The sequence below is a fragment of the Pecten maximus genome, chromosome 1 (assembly GCF_902652985.1).
Source record: "Pecten maximus chromosome 1, xPecMax1.1, whole genome shotgun sequence".
Classification (NCBI taxonomy): Eukaryota; Metazoa; Mollusca; class Bivalvia; order Pectinida; family Pectinidae; genus Pecten; species Pecten maximus.
The window spans coordinates 45,628,058-45,655,835 of NC_047015.1; the positions used below are offsets into that span (position 1 = coordinate 45,628,058).

At 35.1% G+C, this 27,778-nt stretch overlaps 3 protein-coding genes across 10 annotated transcripts; 1 reads left to right on the plus strand and 2 right to left on the minus strand.

Annotated features, from left to right (window-relative positions):
* Positions 1-1,309: 1,309 nt before the first annotated feature.
* LOC117335140 (coiled-coil domain-containing protein 96-like) lies at positions 1,310-9,555 on the minus strand. Of its 2 annotated transcripts, XM_033895085.1 has the most exons (12): positions 9,467-9,555; positions 8,788-8,884; positions 8,456-8,665; positions 8,037-8,338; positions 7,717-7,870; positions 5,277-5,413; positions 3,960-4,113; positions 3,534-3,727; positions 2,919-3,038; positions 2,482-2,574; positions 2,086-2,223; positions 1,310-1,741 (listed from the first exon to the last, which is right to left on the minus strand). In XM_033895085.1, the coding sequence occupies exons 1-12, from the start codon at positions 9,479-9,481 to the stop codon at positions 1,496-1,498; spliced, it is 1,860 nt and encodes a 619-aa protein (XP_033750976.1). In that variant the 5' UTR covers positions 9,482-9,555; the 3' UTR covers positions 1,310-1,495. The 2 variants fall into 2 exon arrangements, with proteins under 2 accessions (XP_033750976.1, XP_033750984.1); XM_033895093.1 differs by lacking the exons at positions 7,717-7,870; positions 8,037-8,338; positions 8,456-8,665; positions 8,788-8,884; positions 9,467-9,555 and adding an exon at positions 6,238-6,781.
* Positions 9,556-9,668: 113 nt separating this feature from the next.
* On the plus strand, positions 9,669-16,214 carry LOC117335175 (thymidine kinase, cytosolic-like). Its single transcript, XM_033895143.1, has 7 exons — positions 9,669-9,844; positions 10,989-11,020; positions 11,436-11,549; positions 11,813-11,906; positions 12,197-12,286; positions 14,439-14,558; positions 14,902-16,214. Exons 1-7 carry the CDS (start codon positions 9,776-9,778, stop codon positions 15,082-15,084), a joined length of 702 nt encoding a protein of 233 aa, XP_033751034.1. The 5' UTR covers positions 9,669-9,775; the 3' UTR covers positions 15,085-16,214.
* A 269-nt stretch (positions 16,215-16,483) lies between these two features.
* On the minus strand, positions 16,484-27,712 carry LOC117335149 (probable low-specificity L-threonine aldolase 2). 7 transcript variants are annotated; one of them, XR_004534299.1, is made up of 11 exons: positions 27,603-27,712; positions 25,892-26,123; positions 24,395-24,478; positions 23,642-23,730; positions 23,187-23,369; positions 21,979-22,116; positions 21,458-21,513; positions 21,188-21,324; positions 20,563-20,687; positions 18,359-20,231; positions 16,484-18,318 (listed from the first exon to the last, which is right to left on the minus strand). XR_004534299.1 is itself a non-coding variant. In XM_033895108.1 (10 exons), exons 1-10 carry the CDS (start codon positions 27,615-27,617, stop codon positions 20,064-20,066), a joined length of 1,227 nt encoding a protein of 408 aa, XP_033750999.1. In that variant the 5' UTR covers positions 27,618-27,712; the 3' UTR covers positions 16,484-20,063. The 7 variants fall into 7 exon arrangements, 1 of the variants encoding a protein (XP_033750999.1); XR_004534303.1 differs by having other exon boundaries at positions 16,484-18,151; positions 18,279-20,231; XR_004534302.1 differs by having other exon boundaries at positions 16,484-18,151; positions 18,239-20,231.
* Positions 27,713-27,778: the final 66 nt, after the last annotated feature.

Below are 27,778 nucleotides of genomic sequence, written 5' to 3' on the forward strand. Positions count from 1 at the left end.
GTATTGTATAAGTACTGGTTCTTCTACTAATTTCTTGTCGATCTTGGCCATAACATCTGAACTGTTGAAGATATGTTGATAAAACATGAAGGATAATTGCAGCCCTTGAAGACAGTGTGTAGTGCACTGCCGATAGGTCACTGTGAGCTTGACCTTAAGGCCAAAAGTCAAATAAGTGCAATTTTTACCATAATTTTGTGTCCAGGCCCTAACTTCTAAACTATTGAAGATATGTTGATAAAACTTGGAGAATACTTGCATCATATAAGGCCAATGTGCAGTGCACTGCCATTAGGTTACTGTGACATAACCTCGAGGTCAAAGGTCAAATAAGTGCAAATTTTTCAATAATTTCTTGTCTAGGCCATAACTTATAAGCTATTGAAGATGTGTTGATGAAAATTGGAGGACATTTGCATCAAAGCCAATATCTGTGCACTGTATTTACATCATTTGGACCTTCATAGTCAAACAAGTGCAATTTTTACAGCAATTTCTTGTTTTTCAAATAATTCTTGTCCGATAGATAACTTGCCAACCATAAAAGATACATTAATGCTTAGGTCGCCCATTGATGAAGTGCAGTGCTCCATTGTTGGGTCATTGTGACCTCGACATCAAGGTCAATTAAGCTTGAATTTTGACCTGGCCATAACTTTCTCACCACTGAAGATATAATGATAAAACATGTAATATACCTGAAGAAAATGTGCAGTGCACTACCATAAGGTCACTTTGACCTACATTTGACTTACTTTTAAAAACCTTTTACCTTGGCCTGGTATGTATGCGATAGGGCTTTCATATTTGATGTATGTTGCTTGTGACCTTTCCAGTGGCTTTACATCTGTGGACCTGCTGACCTTAACTGTGACCTTTGAACTACTTTTAAAAATCTAAGTCTGAATTTCAACCCACTCAGTGAGATATGTTGTCTTCTGACAGTTTTTGTTCTTTGATGTATATCAAAGGTCAAAATGTAGGTAAGAATGATCTATGTTTGGTACATGATGCACCGTCACATGTTCCAGTGACTAGTGTAGGAGATAGAGCCCAGACAAGATAAAATGTGGAAGGGAGGACAGACACAACACAAAACCATAGTTACCAGAGGTGTAAACACAACACAAAACCATAGTAACCAGAGGTGTACTTATAATGTGTTTACACTAACAGACTGACCTTGACCCTGTATATGTGACCTTGATGTCCATTACTATTCTCAGTTTACAAAGAATTGCAGATGATCAATTTACATTGATTCAATTGATTTGGAAATTGTAATACAAGAAAAGATCAACCAATCAGACTTGATGCATCATGATCAATATATTTTTATCATTTTCTGTCATGCACATTATATTTATGTACATATTTTCACAAATTATATACAATTGTTTTATAAACATGATGGTTATGTACATAGTAGTACAATTATTTACAAGTGACAAATGAAAGTTTTTGATGAAAGACTTGTGAAGTGAAGTGCTGGTTTCTATCCATGAGAGGCTCTGGCCTGTTCTATTTTCCTTCGCACTTGATTACAGTTTAATGTTAATTCTGCATGTTCCATTTTTAAACTTTCTAGTCTGTGTCTCAGATCATCTCCCTCGTCCTTTCTCTCCTCGAAATCACGGAGCAATGACTCATTGCCTAGTAAACCACAGTTTTGACGCAGTCTCTGGTTGTCTATCCGCAGTGCATCTCTTGCCTGCTTTGTTCTTGATAATATATCTCTTTTCTGAAAAATTAAATGGTTAATTACAACATACTTATCTCTTTAACGAAGTAAATCTTAACAGGCGTAAGAAGCAAACTGACAGTATTTACACAAATTAAGTCTGAATGTGCAATATGCAACAAAAATGCAAACAAATCTGAAAAATTGAGTTGCTCCCACTTTGCTAACCTTAGATCCAAATGTACTGTGTTAGAAACCATTAACATAATTCCAATTTGTAAATTAGACACCAGACAGCCTCAGACAATGGTGATAATACCCTTAGCATGGCACCAGACAGTCCAAGACAATGGAGAAATTAGATCTACCATAGCAACTTTGTACAATAGACATGTTTGACTTACCATGGCAGCCTCTGACTCGACCTCCCTCAGTGTTGTCTTTTGGACCTGGTTCTCGGCCTGTACAAACTGTAACTTTTCCTTGAGGTGAGTTAATACCTGAACAGTACTAGTTATCTTTTTCCTCAGCTTCAGTAACTCCTGTAATGGTTAAAAGATAAGTAAGGTATTGTCATATTCATACAATATCAAGAATATCTTATTTACATATGTGCGATATTGGCCGTTATCTATATGAGTGTAACATGACTGTCATTTACATGTGTGTGACACTGACAGTTATTCACATGAGTGTGTGATTGGCAGTCATCCACATGTGTATGACAATGGCTGCAGTTTTTATGTGACATTGACCATTATATACGTGTGTTTGTGGTATTTGTGTGTATGTATACTAACCTCGTTTCTTTCCTCAATCTTTTCATTATATGTTTGATTTTCAATTTTCAACTGTTCAAAATCAATGAGGTGAAGATTCTCGGCCAGCTCCTCCTGAAAACAGTACATGTAATAGCATTATACTGAGGTGAACTGTATCGTGATGAATCTCGGAGATAACCCTTGGCTTTACAAAAAATAAACATACAGGTATCATACTGGTATCTTTCATCTTCATAATTGGATATATGCTTTACGTTCACAGTGTTGTTTAGTCGTATGGTAATTTACACCTGACTAGTAATTCTTATCACAAGTGTCTGTACTAGGTTTAAATAAGTTCTACAATATATTGCTATGATTATATAAAAGTACTGATTCTGGATATATTTTATAAAAAAAATGTCAATTCAAATCATACATCTAACTTTTATTCAATTGTCTCATGAACACTTTACCTTAGATTTCAGCTGCATCTCCTTTTTCTTTAATTTATTTTTCAGTTTGATGTTTTCTAAGCGAACATTCACAACCTCTGACTCCTTCTTCATTTCATTAGATAAGTACTGGTCGATATCCTGTTGAAATGAAATGATAAAGTTTCTCATAATAAATACCCGATTGAATCTATGTGATAGATAATGTGTGGTTGGATCATATATGTATACAATACTACAGAGAAGAATTACTAGGATCAATATCAATAAATGTAACTTAATTAAATTCAAAACAATTGCAAAACAAGAGACATTTGTATATCAATGTCACTCCCATTAATGAACTAGCCCTGATATATGTGTGCGAGGGGTTTTACTGTAGGATCAGGAAACTGGAATACCTAGAGAAAAGCCATGTGGTTGGGCAGGTGACCCCATACCTTTTAATGAACATTGAGGAATCAAACTTCAGCTGTCTACCTCTGTGAAAGGCAAGTGTTCCACCCAAACAATCATATATTGATCCATATCCTAGGATGAGAAATTCCTCTAACAGATTTGGATTTTATCGACCACCTACTTAAGGTGGCACTTTTACCCATACTGACCTAAGGTGTTACTTTATCATTGACCTACCTTAGGTGGAATGGGTTTGCCTGATCTGTTACTGACAGAATTGAGAGCTACATGCTTTTTGAATTCCATGAAGCGTTTCCTCTCTTCATCCACCATTTCTTTCTTGTGTTCACATTTATCTTTCAGTTCTTCAATCTGGACCTCATAGTTTTCCCGTTCTAACATATCTTGTTTGCGCAGTTCATCCAATTGTGCTGAAATACGATATCAAACTGTGTTTACTTCCTACCAACCTGGGGAATCTGTTGGAGAATTTACCATTACTGTGACATTAGTAGTTCATTTGGTGACATATACATGGTAGAGCAAAGAACTGGAGTATGAGAAACGTTTCCTCTATCAGATCCGGGAACAAATACCTGAATATTATGCAGTAATGTATGCAAGAAAATGATACTCAATATATTTATCTTAGAGCAAACTTACCCATGTATTTCACATATTTGGAATCCTGATCATTAGCATTTTTGTCATAATCTTGACGATTTTCATCTGCTTTCTTCTTACGGAACAGTTCCGCAAGTTTGTGTTGGAGTTGGTAGTTCTGTTGTTGAAGTTTTTCTCTTTCAGTAATTGTGGCCTGGAAAAATGTAACAACAATAATTAGTACAAAAGTATAAGACTAACAGTAAATATGAGAGACTGACAGTATATCAGGTAAACTTGGATGAATACTAGACTAACATAGATACATTTTGTATAATAATGTAAGCATAGCTAGGGAACTACTACACTTAAGTGGATGTACATCACTTATATTTGGAGTGGGATTTATTTTCCTGTTAATACATGTGGAAAGTCATTTGCAAATTCAAATCCCTCACGATTATTTGTATGAAAATAAAACCTTTGGATAGTGGTCAAGCTATCAGTAACCAGTATAAGTAAATGCAGAGTCCATGTTTGCAAAATCCAGTGATTTAAAGTACTACTTTACGTACAGGTATGATTTTAATGTAAATGACTACTGGGTACATACCTTTTTATTAGGAAGATAACATTGTCATAACGTTTGTCATCACCATAATGATACAGCTTTCATTATATAGTTTTCAACATTCTTTAAAGTCAATAACCCACTGTGTTATCTTGTAATATTACCAGACATGAGATGACTTATTATCAGACATTGGTAGACTTATTACCAGACATGGGTTAGCTTATTACCAGACATGGGTAGACTTATTACCAGACATGGGTAGACTTATTACCAGACATGGGATGGCTTATTACCAGACATGGGTTAGCTTATTACCAGACATGGGTTAGCTTATTACCAGACATGGGTAGACTTATTACCAGACATTGGTGGACTTATTACCAGACATTGGTGGACTTATTACCAGACATTGGTGGGCTTATTACCAGACATTGGTGGACTTATTACCAGACATGGGTAGACTTATTACCAGACATGGGTAGACTTATTACCAGACATTGATGGGCTTATTACCAGACATTGGTGGACTTATTACTAGACATGGGTAGACTTATTACCAGACATGGGATGGATTATTACCAGACATTGGTGGGCTTATTACCAGACATGGGACGGCTTATTACCAGACATTGGTGGGCTTATTACCAGACATGGGACGGCTTATTACCAGACATGGGTGGGCTTATTACCAGACATGAGTGGGTTACCAGACATGGTTAGTTTATTACCAGATGTGAATTTGTTTGATATATACATTGATAGCTAATTTGAAAATATTTTTGTTCTTTAACTGTAACACATACATAGTATTTCTCCATCAATGCTTCTCTGTCAAATTCTGGTTCCTCTTCCTCCTCCTCCTCCTCTTCTTCCTCCTCTTCCTCTTCCTGTTCCTCCTGAAATGTTTCTAGGTGTTTGTCATGCTCGTCAGCTTGTGAAGCTGAAATCAGAAAAAAATATCCTCACGGTACTACAACTAGACCTACAAATGAAATTGACAAATAAATAAACTTAATGATATAAGTTTGTCTGCACATCCTTAATGATACTGGTACTGCCCTTGTAGACAGGGTATACCAATTGTATATGCTGTCCCCATTCAGTACTTTTCTTTTTTAAGGTTTTTTCTGTTCCGACTGGCTCTTTCCAGTGTCAGTAAAACGAACCAAGAGAAATGTAACAACATTGTGCAATGACATGATGTTTCAGTGAATGGTACTATATTGCAGCCCCTCCTCAAATGACTCTATTGTATTGATAGGAAGTTTTACATTACCAAGTCTGAGCTAGTTCACTTATTACTTCATAAAAAATGTAGAGAATCTTTAATAACTTCAGTAACCATGGAGACCCAACACCAGTCTTATGTATATTTGTAAATCAATATTTGATACTCTTGTTCCAAGTTGATACCAAACAGTAAGTATCATCACTTATTGTAGTTCAAATTTTCTAGCCTTAGAAAAAAGCCCATTTAGACCTACCCTTGACAAACTAATTCATTAACATCATATTTAAAGCTGCTCTTCATGACAGACTATTACTTTGACTGACCAGTATTTTAAGCTATGAATAATAAAGAAGATTAACTGATCATCCATGTCTAAATTAAGGGTAAAATCGTATCTTCCTTCTAAACAGGAAATGTTGACAAGAATGATACAGAAGTTTGTTTTTGTTTAAATTTTACTTACTCCTGAGACATCAATAATGATACACAAGTTCTACGAGATTTATGTTGTAGCTATTTCATTATAACTATACCTTCTGTATTTAAAAGGATGACAGAGGTATCGACATCAGATTTTACACTCATTATTTCGGGAAATGAAAGACTCTGTGCATGTGGCTGTTCCGGTAAAGCAATCATGTCTGTTAGCTTATCCCTAACAGTTTGCTCACTGCATACAGAAAGCATGCTAGATGATGTTCCATCCTCCCCACCAATGGATGTGGTCCCTGTGTCCTCCTTTCCATCAACAGATAAGGTCCCTGTGTCTTCCTTTCTATCAATGACTGGGCTCCCTGTATCTTCCATTCCATCAACAGATGGAGTCCCTGTGTCCTCCTTTCCATCAACAGATAAGGTCCCTGTGTCTTCCTTTCTATCAATGACTGGGCTCCCTGTATCTTCCTTTCCATCAATAGCTGGAGTCTCTATGTTCTCTCCTCCATCAACAGATGAGGTCTCAAGATCAAAAGGTGCGGCATCAGAATCCCCTTCCTCGCTATCAACATTTGAGTTTGCTGTTTCATCCTCTTCATCTGCATCAATTAACCTAAATCTATCCATTTTATCAGTGTTTTAGAAGTGACCAATATGGTCCCTTTTCAGTCCTGGTGTTTCCTTTGTGGAACTGAACTGACAACAGGACCTCTATTGGTAAATCTCTGTCCAGTTTTATATGAACCAAAAGTATGACAACAGCTATGATGTATGTCAGTTTCACTACAAATCCCACAATGCTCTGGTTTCATTGTTCTATGCAAGATTTGTATGACATGGTCCTCATTGTTTACTAGGTCATGTGATCCCCATTGTTCTACAGGTCACATGGTCCCCATTGTTCTCCATATCACATGGTCCTCATTGTTTTCCAGGTCACATGATCCTCATTGTTCTCCATGTCACATGATCCTCATTGTTCTCCAGGTCACATGATCTTCATTGTCCTACAGCTCACATGATCTTTTATTGTTTTCCAAGTCACATTGTCCTCATTGCTCTCCATGTCACATGATCCTCATTGTTCTCCATGTCACATGGTTCTCATTGTTTTTAAGATAGCATATGGTCCTCATTGAATATGGCTTGAGTAACAATGAGTATTTTGTGATCACATGGTCCTCATTATTCTTCAGTTCACAAAGTACTCATTGTTCCTCAAGTATAACATTATTCTCAGCTAGGTTATATAATGAAATATTAGTTAGAATATCATATAATAATTTTATATTAGGGGACAAGCTTTTAAAAATAGGATTGTAAATACATGGAATCGACTTCCCACATCAGTAGTAGATTCCCCGTCCCTTAATACTTTTAAATCTAGGCTCAATAAGCATTGGGTCAATCATCCAGTAAAGTTTTTACGTTCTTGCTACTAATGTATATATATAAAAGTTGTATACGTGTCCTCTGCGCAACCTGCAAATGAGTGTACAACCATGAAGATGCGTCGACAGAAGCCACAAGCTTACAAGGACGTCGAATACTATGAACTATATAATATAAAGACCTACCTGGCCTTGATCTTTCAGGTGTTCCTGGTTCAAGGACACCAGGATCTGGCTGTGGTACCCCTTCAGCCTCCTGGGTAGGACTCCCTTCTCTTGACAACTTCTCTCCAACACCTATAGGACTTTCTGCTCGTTCACCAGCAGCAAATGTATCACTCTGCAAGTTGTATTTATTCTTAATCATTAAAAAATTTAAAGATATTTGCATAAAATGAAAAATCATTCAATTTTTAAAATGTATGCATTTGTGTTAAAATGGTTTTATTTTGATTCTGAATAAACCTGTCCTATTCATTCAACACTATATTTAATTTAAGTAATACCTGAGGTACAGGTGATCCACCTTCGCGCTCTTCACCATCTTCCTTTTTTTCTCCTTCTTCACCCTCTTTAGGTTCAGCTCCTTCCTCACCCTCTTTGGTTTCAGCCCCTTCTTCACCTTCTTTAGGTTCAGCTCCTTCTTCTCCCTCTTTGGTTTCAGCCTCTTCATCTCCCTCCTTAGTTTCAGCAGTTTCTTCATTTTCCTTAGCTTCAGTCTCCTCACCTTCCTTCACTTCTTCTCCCTCTTTTGGTTCTTGTACTTCAGTTCCTTCTTCACCTTCTGTCTTTTGCTCACCCTCTTCACCTTAGAATAGAGATACAAAAAAGTCCAAGCATGGATTGGAAATGACATGAGGATGATCACTATATAGGCATTGTTACAAAATGTGAGAATTAAGTTTTCCAAACATATATGTATTACCTTCAGTCTGTGGTTTATCATCTTGTGTTTCCTGTTTAGCCTCATCTCCCTCTCCTTCTGTTGGTTGTTCAGTAGTAGACTGTTCTGTTGGTTGTTCAGTAGACTGTTCTGTTGGTTGTTCAGTAGACTGTTCTGTTGGTTGTTCTTCTGTCTGTTCCCCCTCTACTGCATCAGCTGGTTTGTTTTCCTCTGTATTTTCTGCTGTCGTTTCTAAACATGGTAACAAAAACACAATATCAGCAATTGATCCAAAAACAAACTATATGCAGTTAATTTTGAAATTAATTTGTATTAATATATCATGAAAAAATGAAAAGGAGTATATTAACCACCTTCAGTAGTTTCTGGTTCAGGAGCTGGTTGTTCAGCAGGTGCTTCGTCTGTCCCGGCTGTAGTCTCTTCTGTTGTCTCTGTCACAGGTGCAGCTTCCTGAAATTTACATTGGCTCATTATAATAAGAACACTGCAGCAATCTGCATAATTGGTTTAGTGATCAAAACATTAGTTATTACTCAGTTAAATTTCAACAAATGCAGTAAAATGTAGTAGACAACGACTAGATCTACTTGTGACTAAATTATTTGCAGTATTTTTTTTCACTCAAGTGAAAAAATACTCCTCTAAGAGGAAATTGGATTAAATGTTAAAACGGCTTGCCATTTTCTTTTACCTGTTATAATGGACGATGATCGAAATACTAAATGACGTATACGTATATAATATAAATCAACACTCCGTACTCATATGACCACTTAGGACAATAATTTCTGATAATCTAATCCATATTTCTCTTTTGAAAATTTTTACTTATTTTTCTGAACAAGTGTCAAGTGCTCGAAGAACATCAACATGTCAGATATCATTCATGCGATATATCTCCGAGAGTTTTAGTTTTTCAGACGAAAAAAAAACAGAAAATGTTCAGTGATAATTTGTAATGTTTCGGATCCAAATGAAGGTGCATTATAACGATGACATATCACTGAATAGCAAATTGAAATGAATTCTTACCTCTTGGTCCGCCATTGTTGTTGTCAAGGAAAACACATATAGGTGGCGCTTTTAATATTATCAAAATATATATAATAATAAACATATTCGCGATAACAAAAAAAACATTTTGCAGTAAAATCATAATAATGACATCTCAATATTAAAATACTTCTACGAATGAAATATCTATTCAATATTTAATAATTTTGTTCAGATCTGTCACGTGATTTTATGTGGAGGGAACTTTAAAGCTACGATCATCTCCCGCGATATACGCCCGGCTTAATAACCAACACACCAAAAGATTTTTTTCTGAAACCTTGCAAGATGATGTCTTCAAGCCATGTCGTTGCTTCACCACAAATTGGGTCAACTTCCTCAAAAGGACAAATTCAGGTATTTTGTGTTTTTATTCATAGCTTAGTCTTATTTTGGTATTTACCCTGCTGTACAACTTGTACTACAAGTGTCTGTTACGGCCTAGTCCCCTGTGTACAAATATAAATGCAAGCTAGGCCTACTGCACAGTTGTTCATATCGTGATTTTTTTACTTTGATTATCGGATATATTTACATTTTTGCTATTTGTCGAACTTCGAGGTTGCGAAATATATCCGATAATCAAAGTAAAAAAAATCACGATATGAACATTCGAAGTCTTATACAAGTTATAGGACTAGGATGCACCACGTTAATGGCATTTTACTTCAGTCTTTGGATTTCCCGTTTAAGTAAACACAAAAAATGTTAATATACAATCAGCTATCATCAAGTAACGATCTACTTTTACATTTATTATAACCGCTTCACGCGAAATTCTTTGCAAACGTTCGAAGCAGACGTTCATATGCGGAATCGCGCCATTTTATAATGGAGGTTCATAATATAACAAAGAAAGAGATGTAGATCTATATTTGTATATACTTCAGCTTAAATCACGATAGTAATAGATATATCTACAGAAATAAATTGAAACCCCAAATGCAATCAAAGAAATATTTAACAATTTTGTGTATATAATTCGTGCCATATTAACTAGGTTCCTAAAGATTTTAATTTAATTATCAGAGCAAGGGAAAAAAATTGAAAGAGCAGAGATTTATATCGGCCTACTAACTGTTATATAGATCTCTGGTCTGAGATACAAATTCTAAATTTATGCCATATTAACCAGAGGTTTTGATTTAATTATAGACGAGGCAATTATGAATAATTTTGTTTTTAAGATCTCAGTGCAAGGGAAAAGATTTCCAAAGATACCAAAATATGTTGAGATCATGCAGTGTTCTAAGTTGGAGAAAAGTGCACCTATATAGGGCGTCTTGTTTGATAAAACATAATCAAGTTGATAAAAAATAACAATATATGATATCGATGCACAGGCATTTGTATTGAATAATAATAATTTGAAATATCTATTACCTGGTATTATATTGAAATGAGTGACAGCTTTTCAAGTGTATTTTTACAACTAATTATATAACCAGTCAGTTATCTATAGACCTGTATTGATATGTTCAACTTATTTCTTTTTCCATAGCTTATAATAGGACCAATGTTTTCGGGAAAAACGTAAGTATCTACAATCTAGTACACAAATTTTGTAACAATTTAAAAAGCCTTCATTAGTTACATACATGCAAGTACCGTATATCATTATTAATAGTAATATCAAATTTGAAGTTCATAACATAACAAGTTTGACATTTTCAGTGATTACGATAATCATTAATGTTCTGATTTCTACAAAAAAAATTAATGCCAGTAAATGATAAAAAGAAGTTCTAATTTTTGCTCTTGTTTAAAAATCATTTATTATTTACTGGTTGTATGATTATGATCAGAAGTTAAAGCTATTTTTACCCTATCAACCTGTAATGAAGCCTGTATTATACATTAATAAAGTACTGCATTTTAATTTTTTTTTTACATTATTGTTAAGCAGTGATTAAGCTGTTATGACTGTTCATGATTTGTGTTTTTACAGCACAGAGTTGATGAGGAGATTAAAACGATATCAAATTGCCAATTACAAATGTCTTGTTATCAAATATTCCAAGGATGACCGATATGAAAAAGAAGGGCTTGCCACACACGACAGGTATAAAACATTAAAACAAATTACTTTGAAACTGATTCCGACTTTTATCTCCTTTTGTCATCATTTTTCCTAGCATTTTGACATTCTTATTTTCTGTAATGTTTTATCACATTCTTAACACCTTTATGCTTCTGCAAACAATAGAGTCAAAGTTTCATGAATTCATTAATAAATTAACTTATAAGAAAATTTTGATACTTTAAACATTAATACAAGTTAATAGATTTAATGACAATTATGTAATCATGTCTTTTTTATATTAGACAAACCTTGCCAGCAGTAGCTGCAGAGAGACTGGCCGATATGGAAGTTTTAAGTGAAGGGTACAACGTCATTGGTGTTGATGAGGGACAGTTTGTAAGTGTTATGTCTGATACCATATTTGTTATCTTTAGTAACTAAATGCAATGTGAGATCAAAGACAAAACTTTTAATAGAAATGACAAAATTATTATTTTAAGTCAAGGATCGGGTATAAAAAGGGTGGATTGTTCTGGTATGTATAATGTAATCATGACTCTTTTTGTACTGATTTGAATAATAATCACAGGTATTTTTGAAAGAAGCTAAAATTATCTTTTCCCGGCATAATGGATCATTTGATAGTAGAACAAACCCTGAAATCTTGCATTTGTTACCTTTTTCAGTTCCCAGATGTGGTGTCGTTTTGTGATGATATGGCTGAGAATGGTAAAATTGTGATAGTATCTGCTTTGGATGGGACATTCCAGAAAAAGGTAAACTATCAGTATCAACATTTTAAGTTGTAAGGCATGGATTCCACCTTGTCTGACACACTAAAAACTACAGAACTTGAGAAGTAGTCTAGAAACAACAATAAACCTTGATAAGAAATTATTTGTTCTAGAATGATTAGTTAAAGGGATACTATTGTATAGAGAACTGCAATTAAAATCAATTCAGTCCATTCTCCCCAAAAAGACACTAAATGCATTATGTAGCATTGATGGAAATAGTGGAACTTCTCTAAAATTATCATGCACGGCACATGAATATTTGGCCAGTTTAGAGAGGGTTTGGTTTGGCGAAGTGATAAATTTTGACCAGTATAGGTCCAGGGATAATTTATTATATTTTGTATCTGTTTAGAATAGAAGATAATGAATACACAGAATATAAAATTTAATAAGAATTGAACTAATTAAATCAGTTCTACTACTGATTGCAAACATATGGCATAATTATATCATTTCACTTTGCCGTCATCGGCATCGACCTACATCCGACCTAACACCTTTGCGATTATCAAACATGACTAGGGGTGTTTATTACATTGCAAACTAGAATAGTTATAAAAATAAGAACAACAAGGCATCGCAAACGATACAAATCCCCTCGCGTGCTAACACATGAACTCTGACGCAAAATGGGGGGGTGGGGTTATTGCAGGACATTGAAATAACATCAGTTATCATTTGCACTGAACTGCAATAGGCATGGATGGGCTTATTATCAGGCATGGGCTCATTGCCAGATAAATATGGTATATATTGTTATGCATTCAACAGTATCTGGTTACGCATCACACTAGCAATTTCATTTCCTGATAGTTATTATAATTATGGTCAGGATCCATTCAAAAATGAAGTGGCAACAATGCTGACAAAGATTTTCTATAAATAGTTATGGTGACCTTGACCTTAACCTTGGCGCCCTAAGACACGAACTTGTTTGAGGTATTGCCATGCTTGACCCATATATGAAGTTTGGTCAGGATCCGTTCAAAAATGAAGTCGCATTACAGCGCTGACAAAGATTTTCTATAAATAGTAATGGTGACATTGGCCTTGACCTTGGCGCCCTAAAACACGAACTCGTTCGAGGTATTCCCATGCTGGATCCATATATGAAGTTTGGTCAGGATCCGTTCAGAAATGAAGTTGCAAGAGTGCTGACAAAGATTTTCTATAAATAGTAACGGTGACCTAAACCTTGACCTTGGCACCCTGAAACACGAACTCGTTCGAGGTATTCCAATGCTGGACCCATATATGAAGTTTGGTCAGGATCCGTTCAGAAATGAAGTTGCAAGAGTGCTGACAAAGATTTTCTATAAAATGTAACCTTGACCTTGGCACCCTGAAACAGAAACTCGTTTGAGGTATTCCCATGCTGGACCCATATATGAAGTTTGGTCAGGATCCGTTCAAAAATGAAGTCGCAAGAGCGCTGACAAAAAGTGAACATACGTACGAACGGAACGCTATATCCCCTCCCCGACTTTCGTCGCGAGGGGATAATAATTTTAAACATTAACAGTTCCTACTGACCTTATTCAGGACATTGATATTGCATTTTATTAAAATGAAGATTTACTATTAGTTTCCTGATCATATGCGAATTTGTCCTCTGCAAAAATAATCTGTTCGGGCATCATGCAAATTGAATGTGAAACTCCGGCTTTCTAGCTCTACTTCTTTTCTTATTGTAAACAGACTACAGCTTTGATGATGCATTGTGACTTGGTTTGTTGATTAGAACACAATTAAATCATAATGCTCCTCTATTCGTTGGTGTTATGTACCAATTTACCCACTACATGCATATGCTTAGACATAGACATAGCTTACAACAACAATTGCCACAGGTGTTGATTTTATGGTCCGTTGGATGGGCATCTGTCACGTCCCTTAGTTGATGCAGATTTACCGAAGTATTATCGGGAATATTTAACCATTCTGGACACAATATCAGTTTGGTATTCAGAATTCAGAGGGATCGTGAAGTTGAGAAGATTTGTATTACTATAATAAAGAAGGATCAGTTTGGGGAAGTTGTACTGTCCTCAACCTGTCAAAGGAGAGATGATTTTGAATACCGTACATGTACTGCTTCGTTTTGACTTCTGCAATAATAATTCTGTTTCAGGGCTTTGGTGATATTTTGAATTTGGTACCTTTGGCAGAAAGTGTAATAAAGCTGTCAGCAGTGTGCATGACATGTAATAGTGAGGGTTCATTTACCAAGAGAAAAGGACAAGAAAAAGAGGTAAGTAGGAGGCTTGAAACAGACTGCCTTTAAAGGAAGACAAAATCTTACGCATTCTCTGCACTTTTAACTTGTATTGTGTGGTTTCAAAGATTTGTGGAGGTTGGTGAGGCAACATATATGGGAACTGCATAATGTTTAGCTTTAATTTTCATATTTACATCTCCCAATATGGCAGTTTCTGGTACAAATCTTGTGTCCACCCTAGTCAATGAGAGAGGGGGGATGGGGGCTAGGTCTAGAATCACACCTAACTTATATATTGTTAGCTATAGGCACGTGCTTAATCAGAAATGTCTGCTGAGTCATAATTCTTTCTTATCTTATCAACTTATTCCTACAGGTGGAGGTGATTGGTGGGGCAGACAAATATCTGGCTGTGTGCCGGGCATGCTTCCAGTCTCCAGTCAAGACGTCGGACAAGGAGAACTGTACGCCAACAGTTATACTGCAACAATCCTCAGAAAAAATGCTGGCCAGTCGTAAACTTTTCCCCTTGGTGTCAAATAGAATGAACATCCATTAACCTCAGTCATATCCGGACATCGATACTCAGTACTCAGCAGGATTATTTATATTGATTGAAGGATTTCATCACAAAATAATATAAAACCTAATATTTCTCAAAAGTTGTCAAGTCTGAAGGCGAGTGTGTTATCATAGTCCCATTTTACCCCAAGATACATTTACTGAAAGGATGCGAGTTGTGAAATGCGTTTTAGATTAAGTGGAATTGAAATGTAACAAAAACAAGTGCCAAACTATTGATGATATCTGTGAAGGTTATTTTTAACGGAACATTCTGATATTTTACATCAGATGTGAACACACTTTGATAAAATGTATATATTTTTATGATTCTGTAAAGTGTTTCATTTTCTGTATGAATTATTCTTTTATTCAGATGTAGATTTTTAACTTATGTTATAGCCCCATCAGAAGATCAAGTGGTAATCATTTAATATTCATCTTGTTCATGCAGGTATATCTGCATCCAGTTGTAATAATTTTTTAGGGTCATACATCCTCAAGTATTTTTATACAGGTTGGTTGTATTTTCATGCAAATCAAACTTTTTTTATAGATAAAAGCGCAATACATTCAAAATACACCTTAGTTATCAGTATTTTCCACACCCACTGAATATCATTCAAAGAAAAAAGGATTTAAGGCCTCAATTTTTTGCCTTTTTTAATGGAAACATCAGACAATAAAATATGTAGTATACTTCCTGCAAATAAATGTAACTAGGACTCTGTGACCTATTTCCCAATCACCTGAGAAATAAACAAAATGTATCTTAAATAGTATTACCTTTTTCACAATTTTCATAGAAAATCATGGAACTTTGTAAATAGATCAAATTGTGTCACAATAAGGTATTACATATATATATAATACCATTATACTTTAGTATGATATTTTGACTACATTTTTTTAGTTTAACTCCATCAAGTATCTTATTTATTCTCACCCCTCTTTCACCTGGAACTTCGAATTCGGGTAGGAGCAGTGGTATTTATTGAGCATTGCTTTAGTGTTGCAACTAGTTTTAAACATTTCAGCCCTTTTAATGCAGCTGTTTTTTAAGATGTGCTATTTTGTACTGTTTCAAACCATGCTGTTTGAAACTAGAGCAATAAATATAAGCATGAAGATGTCTTGTGTTTTCTGTCATCAGTGAAGATAGTATTAACCAGTAAATCCAACAACACCACATTCTCTGATTCTGTAGTTGTGAAGATTTGGTGGACGATCCTTGCAAAAGAGTCTGATAAACCCAAGATTTAAATTTTACCTCTAAAGATGCTTTTTATAACTGACCAATGTAACATTGCTGACTTTGTCTTTCTTCAAAACTTACTTAAAATAATGATTGTATAAGTGAAAGTAGTTTCAGTACTAGTAAAAACACAAACTATAAATAGGATGAGTGTAAATTTATTGGATCTATAAAACTTCCTCACAAATATAATCATAAGTATAGACACAACTTCAATTTGTAAACAATTGAAAAGGAACAACCAGTCAAAACTTCATCTGTGAAGTATTGATAAAAAAAAAGTCTATTTATAAAAATATCATAAAATGTAAGTGCCCTATTTACAGTTCTAACTTCATATTAAATATTTAATCAACAGATTGACATAATATCACCATAAATCCTTACATGGAATTGTACACCGGTACATATTTTTGTTGGCTTTAAACACAAAAACATGAAAACTAGGTTAAGTTAATGCTTTTCTTGTTCAAAAACTTTTGGATACACAACATGTATACTTTGGCTTGTTTACCTGCTACATTACAAAATAATTTCCCACCACCAGTTAACAGACGATCCAACGTCTCCCTTGTTTTACTCGGGGTATAAGAACTTTTGAAGGTTTGGTATTTCTGGCTAGGCTATTGGGTTCAATAGAATGCGAGTTTAAGGCCTTGTCTGGGCACAATTCATAAAATTTTCTTCCCTCGCCATTTGTTTCACTATGTAATACATACACGCATATATTTGCTAAATATTGATATGTAAATGGAATAAACTGGCATTTTAAGGTTTGTACCACAGACAAATACATTGTATATTCTTGAATAAATTCAATTTTGAGGTAGAAATATACAACCACCACATCAAGTTAACATGCAAACTGTCAACAAATTGGCTCTACAGTACCGGGTAAAGATGTCTTGTTAACAAATCGGCTCTACAGAATCGGGTAATTATGTCTCGTTAACAGATTAGTTCTACAGTATCAAGTAATGATGTCTCGTTAACAAATTAGTTCTACAGTATCGAGTAATGATGTCTCATTAACAAATCAGTTCTACAGGTATTACCTGACAGTCTAGACACTGTAACTTTGATATGAGGTATCACCTGACAGTCTAGACACTGAAACTTTGGTATGAGGTATCACCTGACAGTCTAGACACTGAAACTTTGGTATGAGGTATCACCTGACAGTCTAGACACTGAAACTTTGGTATGAGGTATCGCCTGACAACCTAGACACTGAAACTTTGATATGAGGTATCACGTCTAGACACTGAAACTTTGGAATGAGGTATCACGTCTAGACACTGAAGCTTTGGTATGAGGTATCACCTGACAGTCTAGACACTGGCACTTTGGTATGAGGTATCACCTGACAGTCTAGACACTGTAACTTTGATATGAGGTATCACCTGACAGTCTAGACACTGTAACTTTGATATGAGGTATCACCTGACAGTCTAGACACTGAAACTTTGGTATGAGGTATCACCTGACAGCCTAGACACTGAAACTTTGGTATGAGGTATCACCTGACAGTCTAGACACTGAAACTTTGGTATGAGGTATCACCTGCCAGTCTAGAAACAGCTGACAGCTGCTGAAACTTTGGTATGAGGTATCACGTCTAGACACTGAAACTTTGATATGAGGTATCACCTGACAGTCTAGACACTGAAACTTTGGTATGAGGTATCACCTGACAGTCTAGACACTGTAACTTTGGTATGAGGTATCACCTGACAGCCTAGACACTGAAACTTTGGTATGAGGTATCACCTGACAGTCTAGACACTGAAACTTTGGTATGAGGTATCACCTGCCAGTCTAGAAACAGCTGACAGCTGCTGAAACTTTGGTATGAGGTATCACGTCTAGACACTGAAACTTTGATATGAGGTAACACCTGACAGTCTAGACACTGAAACTTTGGTATGAGGTATCACCTGACAGTCTAGACACTGAAACTTTGGTATGAGGTATCACCTGACAGTCGAGACACTGTAACTTTGATATGAGGTATCACGTCTAGACATTGAAACTTTGGTATGAGGTACAATCCGACAGGTTATAGATGCCGGTCGAAACATGCATGTCAGACATGTGTCTGCTTATTTAATATCGTGAGTAACAGTTGACAAAGTATTACCATGTTATATAGTAGTTATCAAACTTTCATGGTAATCAACATTAATGTTTGAATATAATCTTTCAACCGTTATCACGATACAGACGCATGTAAATCTGATATTCAAAATACCGATTTTTGAAAACCTAAAATTCTCACATTCCAAACATTTCAACTGAGTTCTTTGAGCTCTAGATAAAAGATTTAAACTGTTTTTAAACCATTGTATTTGTGCAATAACAAAGGTCATATGAAGACAGACAAGTTAGCTGAATACATTATAATAATACTGGGTAGGTAAGAAACGTCGGACTACTAATGCTGGATGGGTAAAGTTACTGTAAAAGAAAGATATTGTGAACAATCACAGACTTTGACTAGAAGCAACAAATTTGGTTTCAGTGTATAAAAATAATAAATATTATCTGCGGTAAACCAAAACAAGTGGCAAATGTAGCAAAGTTATATTAATGAACATGACAAAAAGCTACATGTAATTGGTCATGTGATCCAATATTGGTTCTACCCCTCCAAAAAAGGTACGTCCCGAGAAAAGGAGATGTACATGGCAAGTGAAGAGTAGACCCAGTAGAGAAACTGGACCTGGGGGCCAAAAGGTTACTATTTATGGGGTAAGTTTGGAGGTTTCACGCTTAAATTCTTGCTTGGCTATTGCAACTAAACACATCATTGGAATAATATATGGTATATAACCCTGTCTGCAAAGTCAAAGAATTTTCTATAGTTAAGATTGTAGCACAGCAAGAATGAGTGAATTGTCTGTAAGCATGAGGTAGTTCAAATTTGGAAAATCTAGAGGTAATGGATCTGTATATTACACAGGTAGGAAATACAGTGAGGCAGTGCCAACCTCTAATTCTCTCTAGTAACTATCAATCGGGAACCGTCGGCACTTTCCGTAATCGAGAAAGTGCCGACGGTTCCCGATTGTAGTAACTATATGTCACATAACCCTTGACCTTTAGTCTTTCATTGTTAAATTTGTGCAGTTTGGTTCCAGAACCGCCATCAGTACTGACATTATGAACTACTAAATGCATATTGAATGATAGGCTTTTGGCAGAACATGTTTGGATACTCAGTGAATAGTTTGTGTTTTTCAGAATTATTATGGATTTTTTAGGAAAACTTAACTCGTCCTTTATCAGGTACATTGTATACTCCCCTTTGAGTTAAATTAGGTCAGAGATGAACAGATGTTAATGAGGCTAACAGTAAAGCCCAGGTTTTTTCCTCATCAAATACTTCCGATTGATATGGAAATTACTAATAAAATCACTAGTATTTTATACACATGTATAAAATATAATACTTATATAAAAAAAAAAGATCCCAAGTTCCCAATGTTGTTACCATGTATTACAAATATAATGTAATACAATGTATGGTAAACATTTGTATAATTGTCAAAAAGATTACTAGAGTGGCTGGTTGAACTCCCTACTAACCACCTAATATTTTTTTTTACTGGAGTAGTCCTTCGTACATTTGTGGATACACCTGTATCACTACCAGTAATATATATAGCACACGTCTCTTACACCACTTTCAGGTAACATTTGGTATCAAAGAGTCAGTGACATTATAAAAAGGAAAGTTCTTTGAGGACAAATTGGACTTTTAGGACACCTTTCTCAATGTCGGCTGTAGATACATCATTGTGTGTAACAAAACGCACCAGTTTGAGTCCCCAAGCCATCCCTTTGACAACAATTCCACATCCAAGTTCATTTTCCTCCGCAGCTGTTACCTGGATAAAACAGGTAAGATACCATGAGATTGTATATATTTATATTTGTGGGGTTTTGCCAGTGTTTGTTTGTGTAATTAAGGTACATCTTTCTGTGATATTGTTCTCTATGACAGGCTAGGAGGTTTTTACCTTTCAATACCTATGCACATTAAGATTCTTTGAATTGCAGTAGACAATTAAATTTTAATATCGAGCTCACCTGTTTATTTTTGTAGACAATTACAGTTTTACCTTTATCTTCCAGTAGACAATTAGTGTTTACCTATAGTTTCTTGTAGACAATAATTTTGTTTACCTGTATTTTTCAGTAGACAATTCGAGTATTTACCTGTGCAAGCCTTTTAATGACCATCTCTGCACTGACAGTCTCTGACACAATGGTTATCATCAAAATGTTGGTATGTACATCTTCTATGTTTATGAAGGCAACGTTTTGGTCCACAGACATTATCCCTGTATAAACATTAAAATCATCAGGCGTTTTAATTGTCCACAGACATTATCCTTGTATAAACATTAAAATCATTATCAGGCGTTTTAGTCCACAGACGTTAGCTCTGTATAAACATTTAAATCATTGTCAGGTGTTTTAGTCCACAGACATTATCCTTGTATAAACATTAAAATCATTGTCAGGTGTTTTGGACCTCTGACAATATAAACATTTTTATGTGTTAAACCAACATATATAACGTGTCATAACTGGTCGTGTAGGACAAATTTGATAATTTCAACTCTATCACCAATTTCCAGTAAATGTTATCCTGTCACAATTAACAGATGATACTTTTTATACAGAAAGCTATTTTAGCTCACTTGATTACTTTGAACTTTTGCCCTTCACAATATGGTACTGTATGAATATGAAATAAAACATCAAAAACAAAGTATAACATACCAGATTTATATGTAGTTAATATATCTTCACACCACATTTTTACTGGGTACAATACCTTTGGCCAGTTTCTTTGCGTGAACATGGTCATTCCCAAGGTGTGGGACAATGTTATCCAATGAATACAGAGCTGCCGCCGCCAGGATTCCGGACTGTCTCAGACCGCCACCGAGGGCCTTCCTAACCCTTACAGCCCTATCAAATGAACAATGAGTAAGTATGAGATCCACTGTCTTGTATGGCAATGTGAATGACTGCATGTTACCAGTGCATGTATGGCTTTATGGATCAAAACAGATTAGGTATTAAGGTGAGAATAAATACGTACGTATCTATGAAGGGCCTTGTCCCTGCTATAATGGATCCTACAGGAGCTGCCAAACCCTGACAAAAGAAAATTTCAAATTTGGTTTCCATTTGAAAGAAGTGGTTAAGGAGGTCACTAAAGGGGAGATTACTCCAATAAAAGAAATTTTCATCTCATCATTATGCATTACATGTTCACTCTTTGTAGGTAATAGCTATTTGAAGAGGTCTAGCAAGTTCTAATTTTACATAGATACAATACTACATGCCTGATGTTTGTGTTGAAAGAGTTATAATGGTACAATGTACAACTGTATTACTATTTTCAATTTTTATTTTTCAAGCAATGTGTTGAATTTGAATTTTGCACCCTGAATTGCATACATTAGTACATAGCACAACATTATTTCCTTTAGAGATTCAGAATGTTTTTTAATGTTCCCATTTGATATCCTGTTTTATATGAGATATTAAGAAATAAACCTACAAGATCAGATAAATTTCATAGAAACAAATAGTATGAATCATTTGACTACAAGTTACCTTGGAGAAACACATATTGACAGAGTCGGCATACTGTAAAATGTCGGACACGGGTATATTTAGGGCTATTGCTGCATTGAGAACCCTTGCTCCATCTAAGTGAACTATAAGGTTATTCTCCTGGGCTATGTTGTAAACCTGTAAGAAAAGAAACCAGATCACATCAAAAATCATTATTTCAATATAAAAAGTTTTACCTTGGTAGAAGCTTATACTTCTCCCAACAAACAGACAAAGTTAATGAACATGTTGAATAATCAAACAAGAGGCCCGTGGGCCTTACAGTCACCTGTGTTTCAATCAATTTGACCCATTTTGGCCCAATCCTCCTGGGAGTGTCATCAGGGCAAACATACCATCAAACTGCCATACTGATAATTCTAAAACAGTTTGTATTATTTCCATCATGGCAATTAAACAAATCAAGCTGAAACTTGTGATTTCCCTACATAAATCATAGTAAAGTTTACCCCTCCCCAGAGTCATGAGATTCACAATTTCGGTAAACTCTCTTCAATTACCTACTTCAAATATATATAGGTTAAATGTGGACCATTTTCTGTAAAATTTTGTTTTTGGCTGTGGCCTGGGATCTTGAACAGGTTAAAATTTCAAACGAGTGACATTATTAATCAAATGGAGGTACTGATTTCAACCGCTCAAAGTATTATTTTAGACTTGATTTCAATCAAGAGCCTAATAAGAAAAATTGTCATTTGTCTCTCATAAGGTAAGTCTTAATCTAAAATAGCTGTGAAACACCATCAAAATCATTCAAGAAACATCTGTTTTTAGCCAAAAAAAAGAATGGTGAATGAAACAGCAAAATACTGTATGCTTTATTTAATGAAACAACAATATACTTTAATATCAATTAATATATACCTTTGGTAATATTTAGCTTGTTTGCAAAAGAATGGAATCGCATTACATGTATATTTATCTTGATAACAAGAAATTTGAATTGGAATATTGTGACATCACAACGATTATGATGTCATAAATGCCATATTGACAAAGTTTCTAAAGATTGGGTTAATATGTCAAAATATTGACTTCCAATTTTTACCAAATAAGAATTGAGGAAAATCAGACTATATCTACTGTAATATTGTATGCTAATATAATGTAACAATATACAGTAATCTATTCATTAAGTTGTATTTAAAACATCCTAACAGAAGTTGACAATAGTGATCAATCTATACCTCTTTCAAGAAGCTGATAGGTAAAATTTTGCCACCACAGCAGTTGTGTGTATTCTCAAGACATATGAGTTTGGTGTGAGGTTGGTGAGGATCATCAAGGGGTCGTATCTTACTCTTCAGTTCCTCTAGGTCCACTGTACCATCAGGTTTATTGTGTATTATAGCAGACATCACACCAGCAAACTACATAATGGTAAATCTATCATTAACAATTTAGACCTTCCAGAAACCCTCTGTAGCTCTATATCAAACAAGAGCACAGTTAACCAAGAATTTGTAATCAGAATCAATGAATCATATTATAATGGTAGTGTAATCTTTTTTTTATTATTATTTTCTATCAAATTTTTAAAATTTACCAAATATTTGAAGCAAAAAGGTGTATTTATTTTGGACATTATTAAACAGACAATGCTTTATACTTTAATTGTCGGTGTCCACGGTAACCTAATTACCTGTGCTATCCCTCCCTGTTCATATCTCATGATATGACTATTATCACCGATGATGGCCTCTATCCCTCTTCCTTGGCAATGTGTCATTACTGCAGACAAATGTATAGTTAAAAAAAGGATCACAAATTGAGGACCTAAATCAAGTGATCATGTTATATTTCATTTATTGAATGATTTAATTAATTTTGTATGATTGAAACAAGTTTTTGGAGAGAAACATCCTCACAAATGCAACAAAGATCACAGAAGACATTAATCACTTCTGAGATGACAGTGTCACCAGGTGCAAAATTTACCTTCTTTTTTTACATCTGCTGTGTTAAGGTATTAGGTATTACTGCCTATCAGCTGGCCGTTCATGTGCAACAGCAACATTGATGCCTCATCTATTACACGACTTCAAAAATGTTTCCAAAATGCCTATGTTTACTGCATAAATTATGCATGTCAAGCCAGCTTACTCAAACAGCATTGATATATACAGTAAACCTCCAGTTATTTCGAACAGAATTAATAAATATTGACAAACCTGTTTGAAGTATTTGAAATTATATCTTATAACCAAAACAGCTCTCCATGTCCTCATTTTATTACAAAAAGGCCTTGTACCCCATGCAGCACTTCATATGTCTGTATGATATCTTTGCTTGAAATTGCATTTTGCTGAATTATTCCAGAAGTTATCTATTTACATATTTATGAGGACTATATCTTCAGGAACTCTAAATCAGTATGTCTCGCAGTAATACTTACTTGAGATAAGGTTTCCCATTGTACCAGTGGGCACGAAAAGAGCTGCTTCCTTCCCAAATAAGTCAGCACATCTTTTTTGCAATTCTGAAAATGTTGAAAAATATTTTATTCATCTAATGTACAGTTACCTGACTTTGTCATATAGACTACCATCTATCGGAAATTGTGGGTCTGTTGCCCAGAGCTAGGTTATTGTAGCTAGGGACAACATTGTGTAACTATCTACTTTTACCATGGACATGCGTTAAACTGATAATACTTACCTTACACTTATTATGTATACTACTAGTGGTTTATAATTAACTGTAACAACAAACCTCTACCAACAAGAGGCCTAGAGGGCCTGCATCTCTCACCTGGATATTTCAGTATTTATGGCAATATACTCTCATTCAAGCTACATATATATTTCCCTGTCTCTCCCAACAATGGTTAAAACTTCAGGTGGACCCAATCCTGTCATCCTTAAAACAGAAAAAGTTTTGTTTTTGATATTTCCCCTTTTGGGTCCTGCCACTGATGCCCCAATGGAGCAACATCCTATGTTTACACAACGTTAGATTTTCATTACCCCATAATTATCTTGACCAAATTTCATCAATATCCATTCAGTTGTTCAGGACTAGTGGCCCTATGGAAGCCACATCCTCCATTTACACAACATTAGTTCTGCTTTTCCCTATAATGCTCAAGACAAAATGTCATCAAAATCCATTCAGTCATTCAGGACTAGTAGTGATTTAAATGAAATATTGACGGACGGGTAGGCCAGATGAGCTTGGAACACTATAATGTGTTATTTATTTTAAGTTCCTTGGTAAGGTCATGTTTTTATTCTTACTAATAATTATCATTACCTATCATTAAAAAAAAGGTTATATGATTTCATCCATGACAATATATATTTTTGGCAAATGTTCAAATTTTGAAATAAAATCATCCCCAAAAATAAAACACTTATGCTGGTATAGTTTCTCCACTAAAAAAGGATTTTCTCTTTTGCCATATACAGAGAATTGTGACTTTTTTTTCATCCATACATGTATTTTGAAATAATCACTTTTTTCAAAATTTGCCTGTTTTCAAAGTCTAGATGTGGAGAAAATTAGCAAGGACATACATAATGATTTTTTTTCTCGTTTTTTTTCCTGCAACAAAGCAAATGCTGGTGCAAAGATCACTCATGCCAATATTCATGACATGGTTCTTTTTTCCTGACCTTGTCTTATCCCTATAATTAGACCTAAATACAAGAAGTTCTTACTGAACATTACCGGTAAGGCACCATTGAAGGTTCACTTTCATGGTAATCAATAACCAAAATCAGAACTTGTATAAGCTGAAATCAATGTTCAATGGTGAAGTGAAAAAATCCCCAAAAAAATTATTTCCATAAGGATTATTACCAACTTTAACATTCTTTAAAGACAAAGGGCTATTTCATTTTAAATTTCACATGATACACAGCATTTAAACAAATATTGAAATTGTGTTTACCATTGACTGTGGGATCCTCCCCAAAGACATCATCCCCTACCTCTGCATTGGCCATTGCTTGCCTCATGCTAGGTGTAGGTTTGGTGAGAGTGTCACTTCGCATGTCCACTATCCAGTGCCCCTGGCCATTCTGGAGCTCATTTTGACTAGCCATGTGATAACTAGACTGGCTTAATCTCAATAAATGAAGCTTAGATGAATGTCTCAACAACTTCTGGCAGCTTTTTGTCAACTGAAAAAATGGTTCATGATTTAGTAGACATCAGACAATTACTGAAGTCTGTTATCCTCCTTCTATGACTTGGTATTTAGCATATAATATTTATACATCTGTATATACATGTTCATGCATTTTCTAACTATATGTGTGCATATTTTAGCTTCAGCTTGATGCTTTTTAATTGAATTCAACAGAAAATTCATGGACATACCATTAGGCTGAAAGTCTGTACATCCATGTATTAAATACATACATTAGTAATGTAAAAGGAAAGAAAGAATGTAAGGACCAGACCAGGGCTCGAACCCAGTTACCCTGGATCTCAGAACCTGATGGATGCTCTAACCCTTTGTAGTACCTGGCAATCATCATTCAGTCCAGTTTAGTTACACTCCTCTCTCCTTAAACAAAGACTGAAGTCTTCAATCCCACTGACACACAAGTGACTTTATAACACCCGTTACACGAGCTCATATTTCGATATAGATATTAATCCATGACACTGCATTCAAATTATATATTCACTGATCAAATAGAAACAAGCTCCTTTGTCTTCAATGGGTGTATTAAGTTGGATGTAGATGTACCTGGAAAGAACTTAAACCACAGGGGCTTGACATATTCCTATGATCCAGAATATAAAAAAATAACAATAACAAGGGATCTAGGTGACTGCCTTGAAGTATGACTTGAACCACAGGTGCCTGACTCATTTTATTAACTAATAACATATAAGAGTACACATAAATTTCACACCCGATTTCGTGTACTAATATCGAGAGATCGACAACATGTTATGGCTTATTTTAAAGATTGGCCATTTCTCTTCAATTTAAGGCCTACTTTGAATAAATCCACCCAATACAATCAAAGCTACGATACTTAGAAATAAATACATCAGATTTCAAGCCTGAGGGAGTTCAGAACCTTTCTCATATATATGTACTCTTATATGTGTAGCGGGACTGGACTGGGTCGATCATCGGTGACATATGTTATTAGTTTATAAAACGAGTCCGGCACCTGTGCTTGAACTCAAGACTGTTGAACTGTATACTGATGCTCGAACCATTTGCGCTACCAGTATTGTTTATCTCTACATGTTAAGTATAAAATCTACAAATGACTTTACAATTAATGCATAATATTATCTTCATCACTTCATGATAGCTCTATTGAAAAGATAAGGTTTTTACATGCATTAAAAGAGTTGCTTCCAATATCAGTAAACATTCACTGTAAATATTATTTATATATTACAGGCCCGAATAGGACTTTAACTATGATACAATAATGATTCATTGATATTCGTATCTCACAACTTTTTTTTTAATCGAAGATATGGATATATATAACTATAGACAGCAAACCATGTGATGGTTACAGACGACACTGAACTGTACTGTAGGCCTTACTAATGGTACTGTATGTATCACACCTGTGTGAAATCGCATGGTTAGATGTGCATACGCATATGACAGTCATACTTACGGCCGTGAATAACATTGCGCAGTTTTATGATAAGCCTCATGTATGTTTTGCAAACTGATAACTAAGTATATTATGAATATCAACAAACGACCCGCAACGCTTTCAATGCCAGAATCCACCAGTTTACATAGAGTGACTTCCCTTGGTTAATGAAAGGCAATCATTGATTGGTTGAA

Bases quoted from the DNA above. Each gene is read 5' to 3' on its own strand.
- LOC117335175 (XM_033895143.1), top strand. From the start codon at position 9,776: ATGATGTCTTCAAGCCATGTCGTTGCTTCACCACAAATTGGGTCAACT. The intron at 11,021-11,435 runs GTAAGTATCTAC...GTGTTTTTACAG, and splicing joins CCAATGTTTTCGGGAAAAAC to CACAGAGTTGATGAGGAGAT. The intron at 11,907-12,196 runs GTAAGTGTTATG...TACCTTTTTCAG, and splicing joins GTGTTGATGAGGGACAGTTT to TTCCCAGATGTGGTGTCGTT.
- LOC117335140 (XM_033895085.1), bottom strand. The intron at 7,871-8,036 runs GTATTACTTAAA...TACAACTTGCAG, and splicing joins GTGGATCACCTGTACCTCAG to AGTGATACATTTGCTGCTGG. The intron at 3,728-3,959 runs GTAAGTTTGCTC...ATCGTATTTCAG, and splicing joins CAAATATGTGAAATACATGG to CACAATTGGATGAACTGCGC.
- LOC117335149 (XM_033895108.1), bottom strand. The intron at 20,688-21,187 runs GTATTGTACCCA...ATGTTTATACAG, and splicing joins CGCAAAGAAACTGGCCAAAG to GGATAATGTCTGTGGACCAA. The intron at 20,232-20,562 runs GTAAATACTCGA...TGTTTTATCCAG, and splicing joins TCATTAAAAGGCTTGCACAG to GTAACAGCTGCGGAGGAAAA.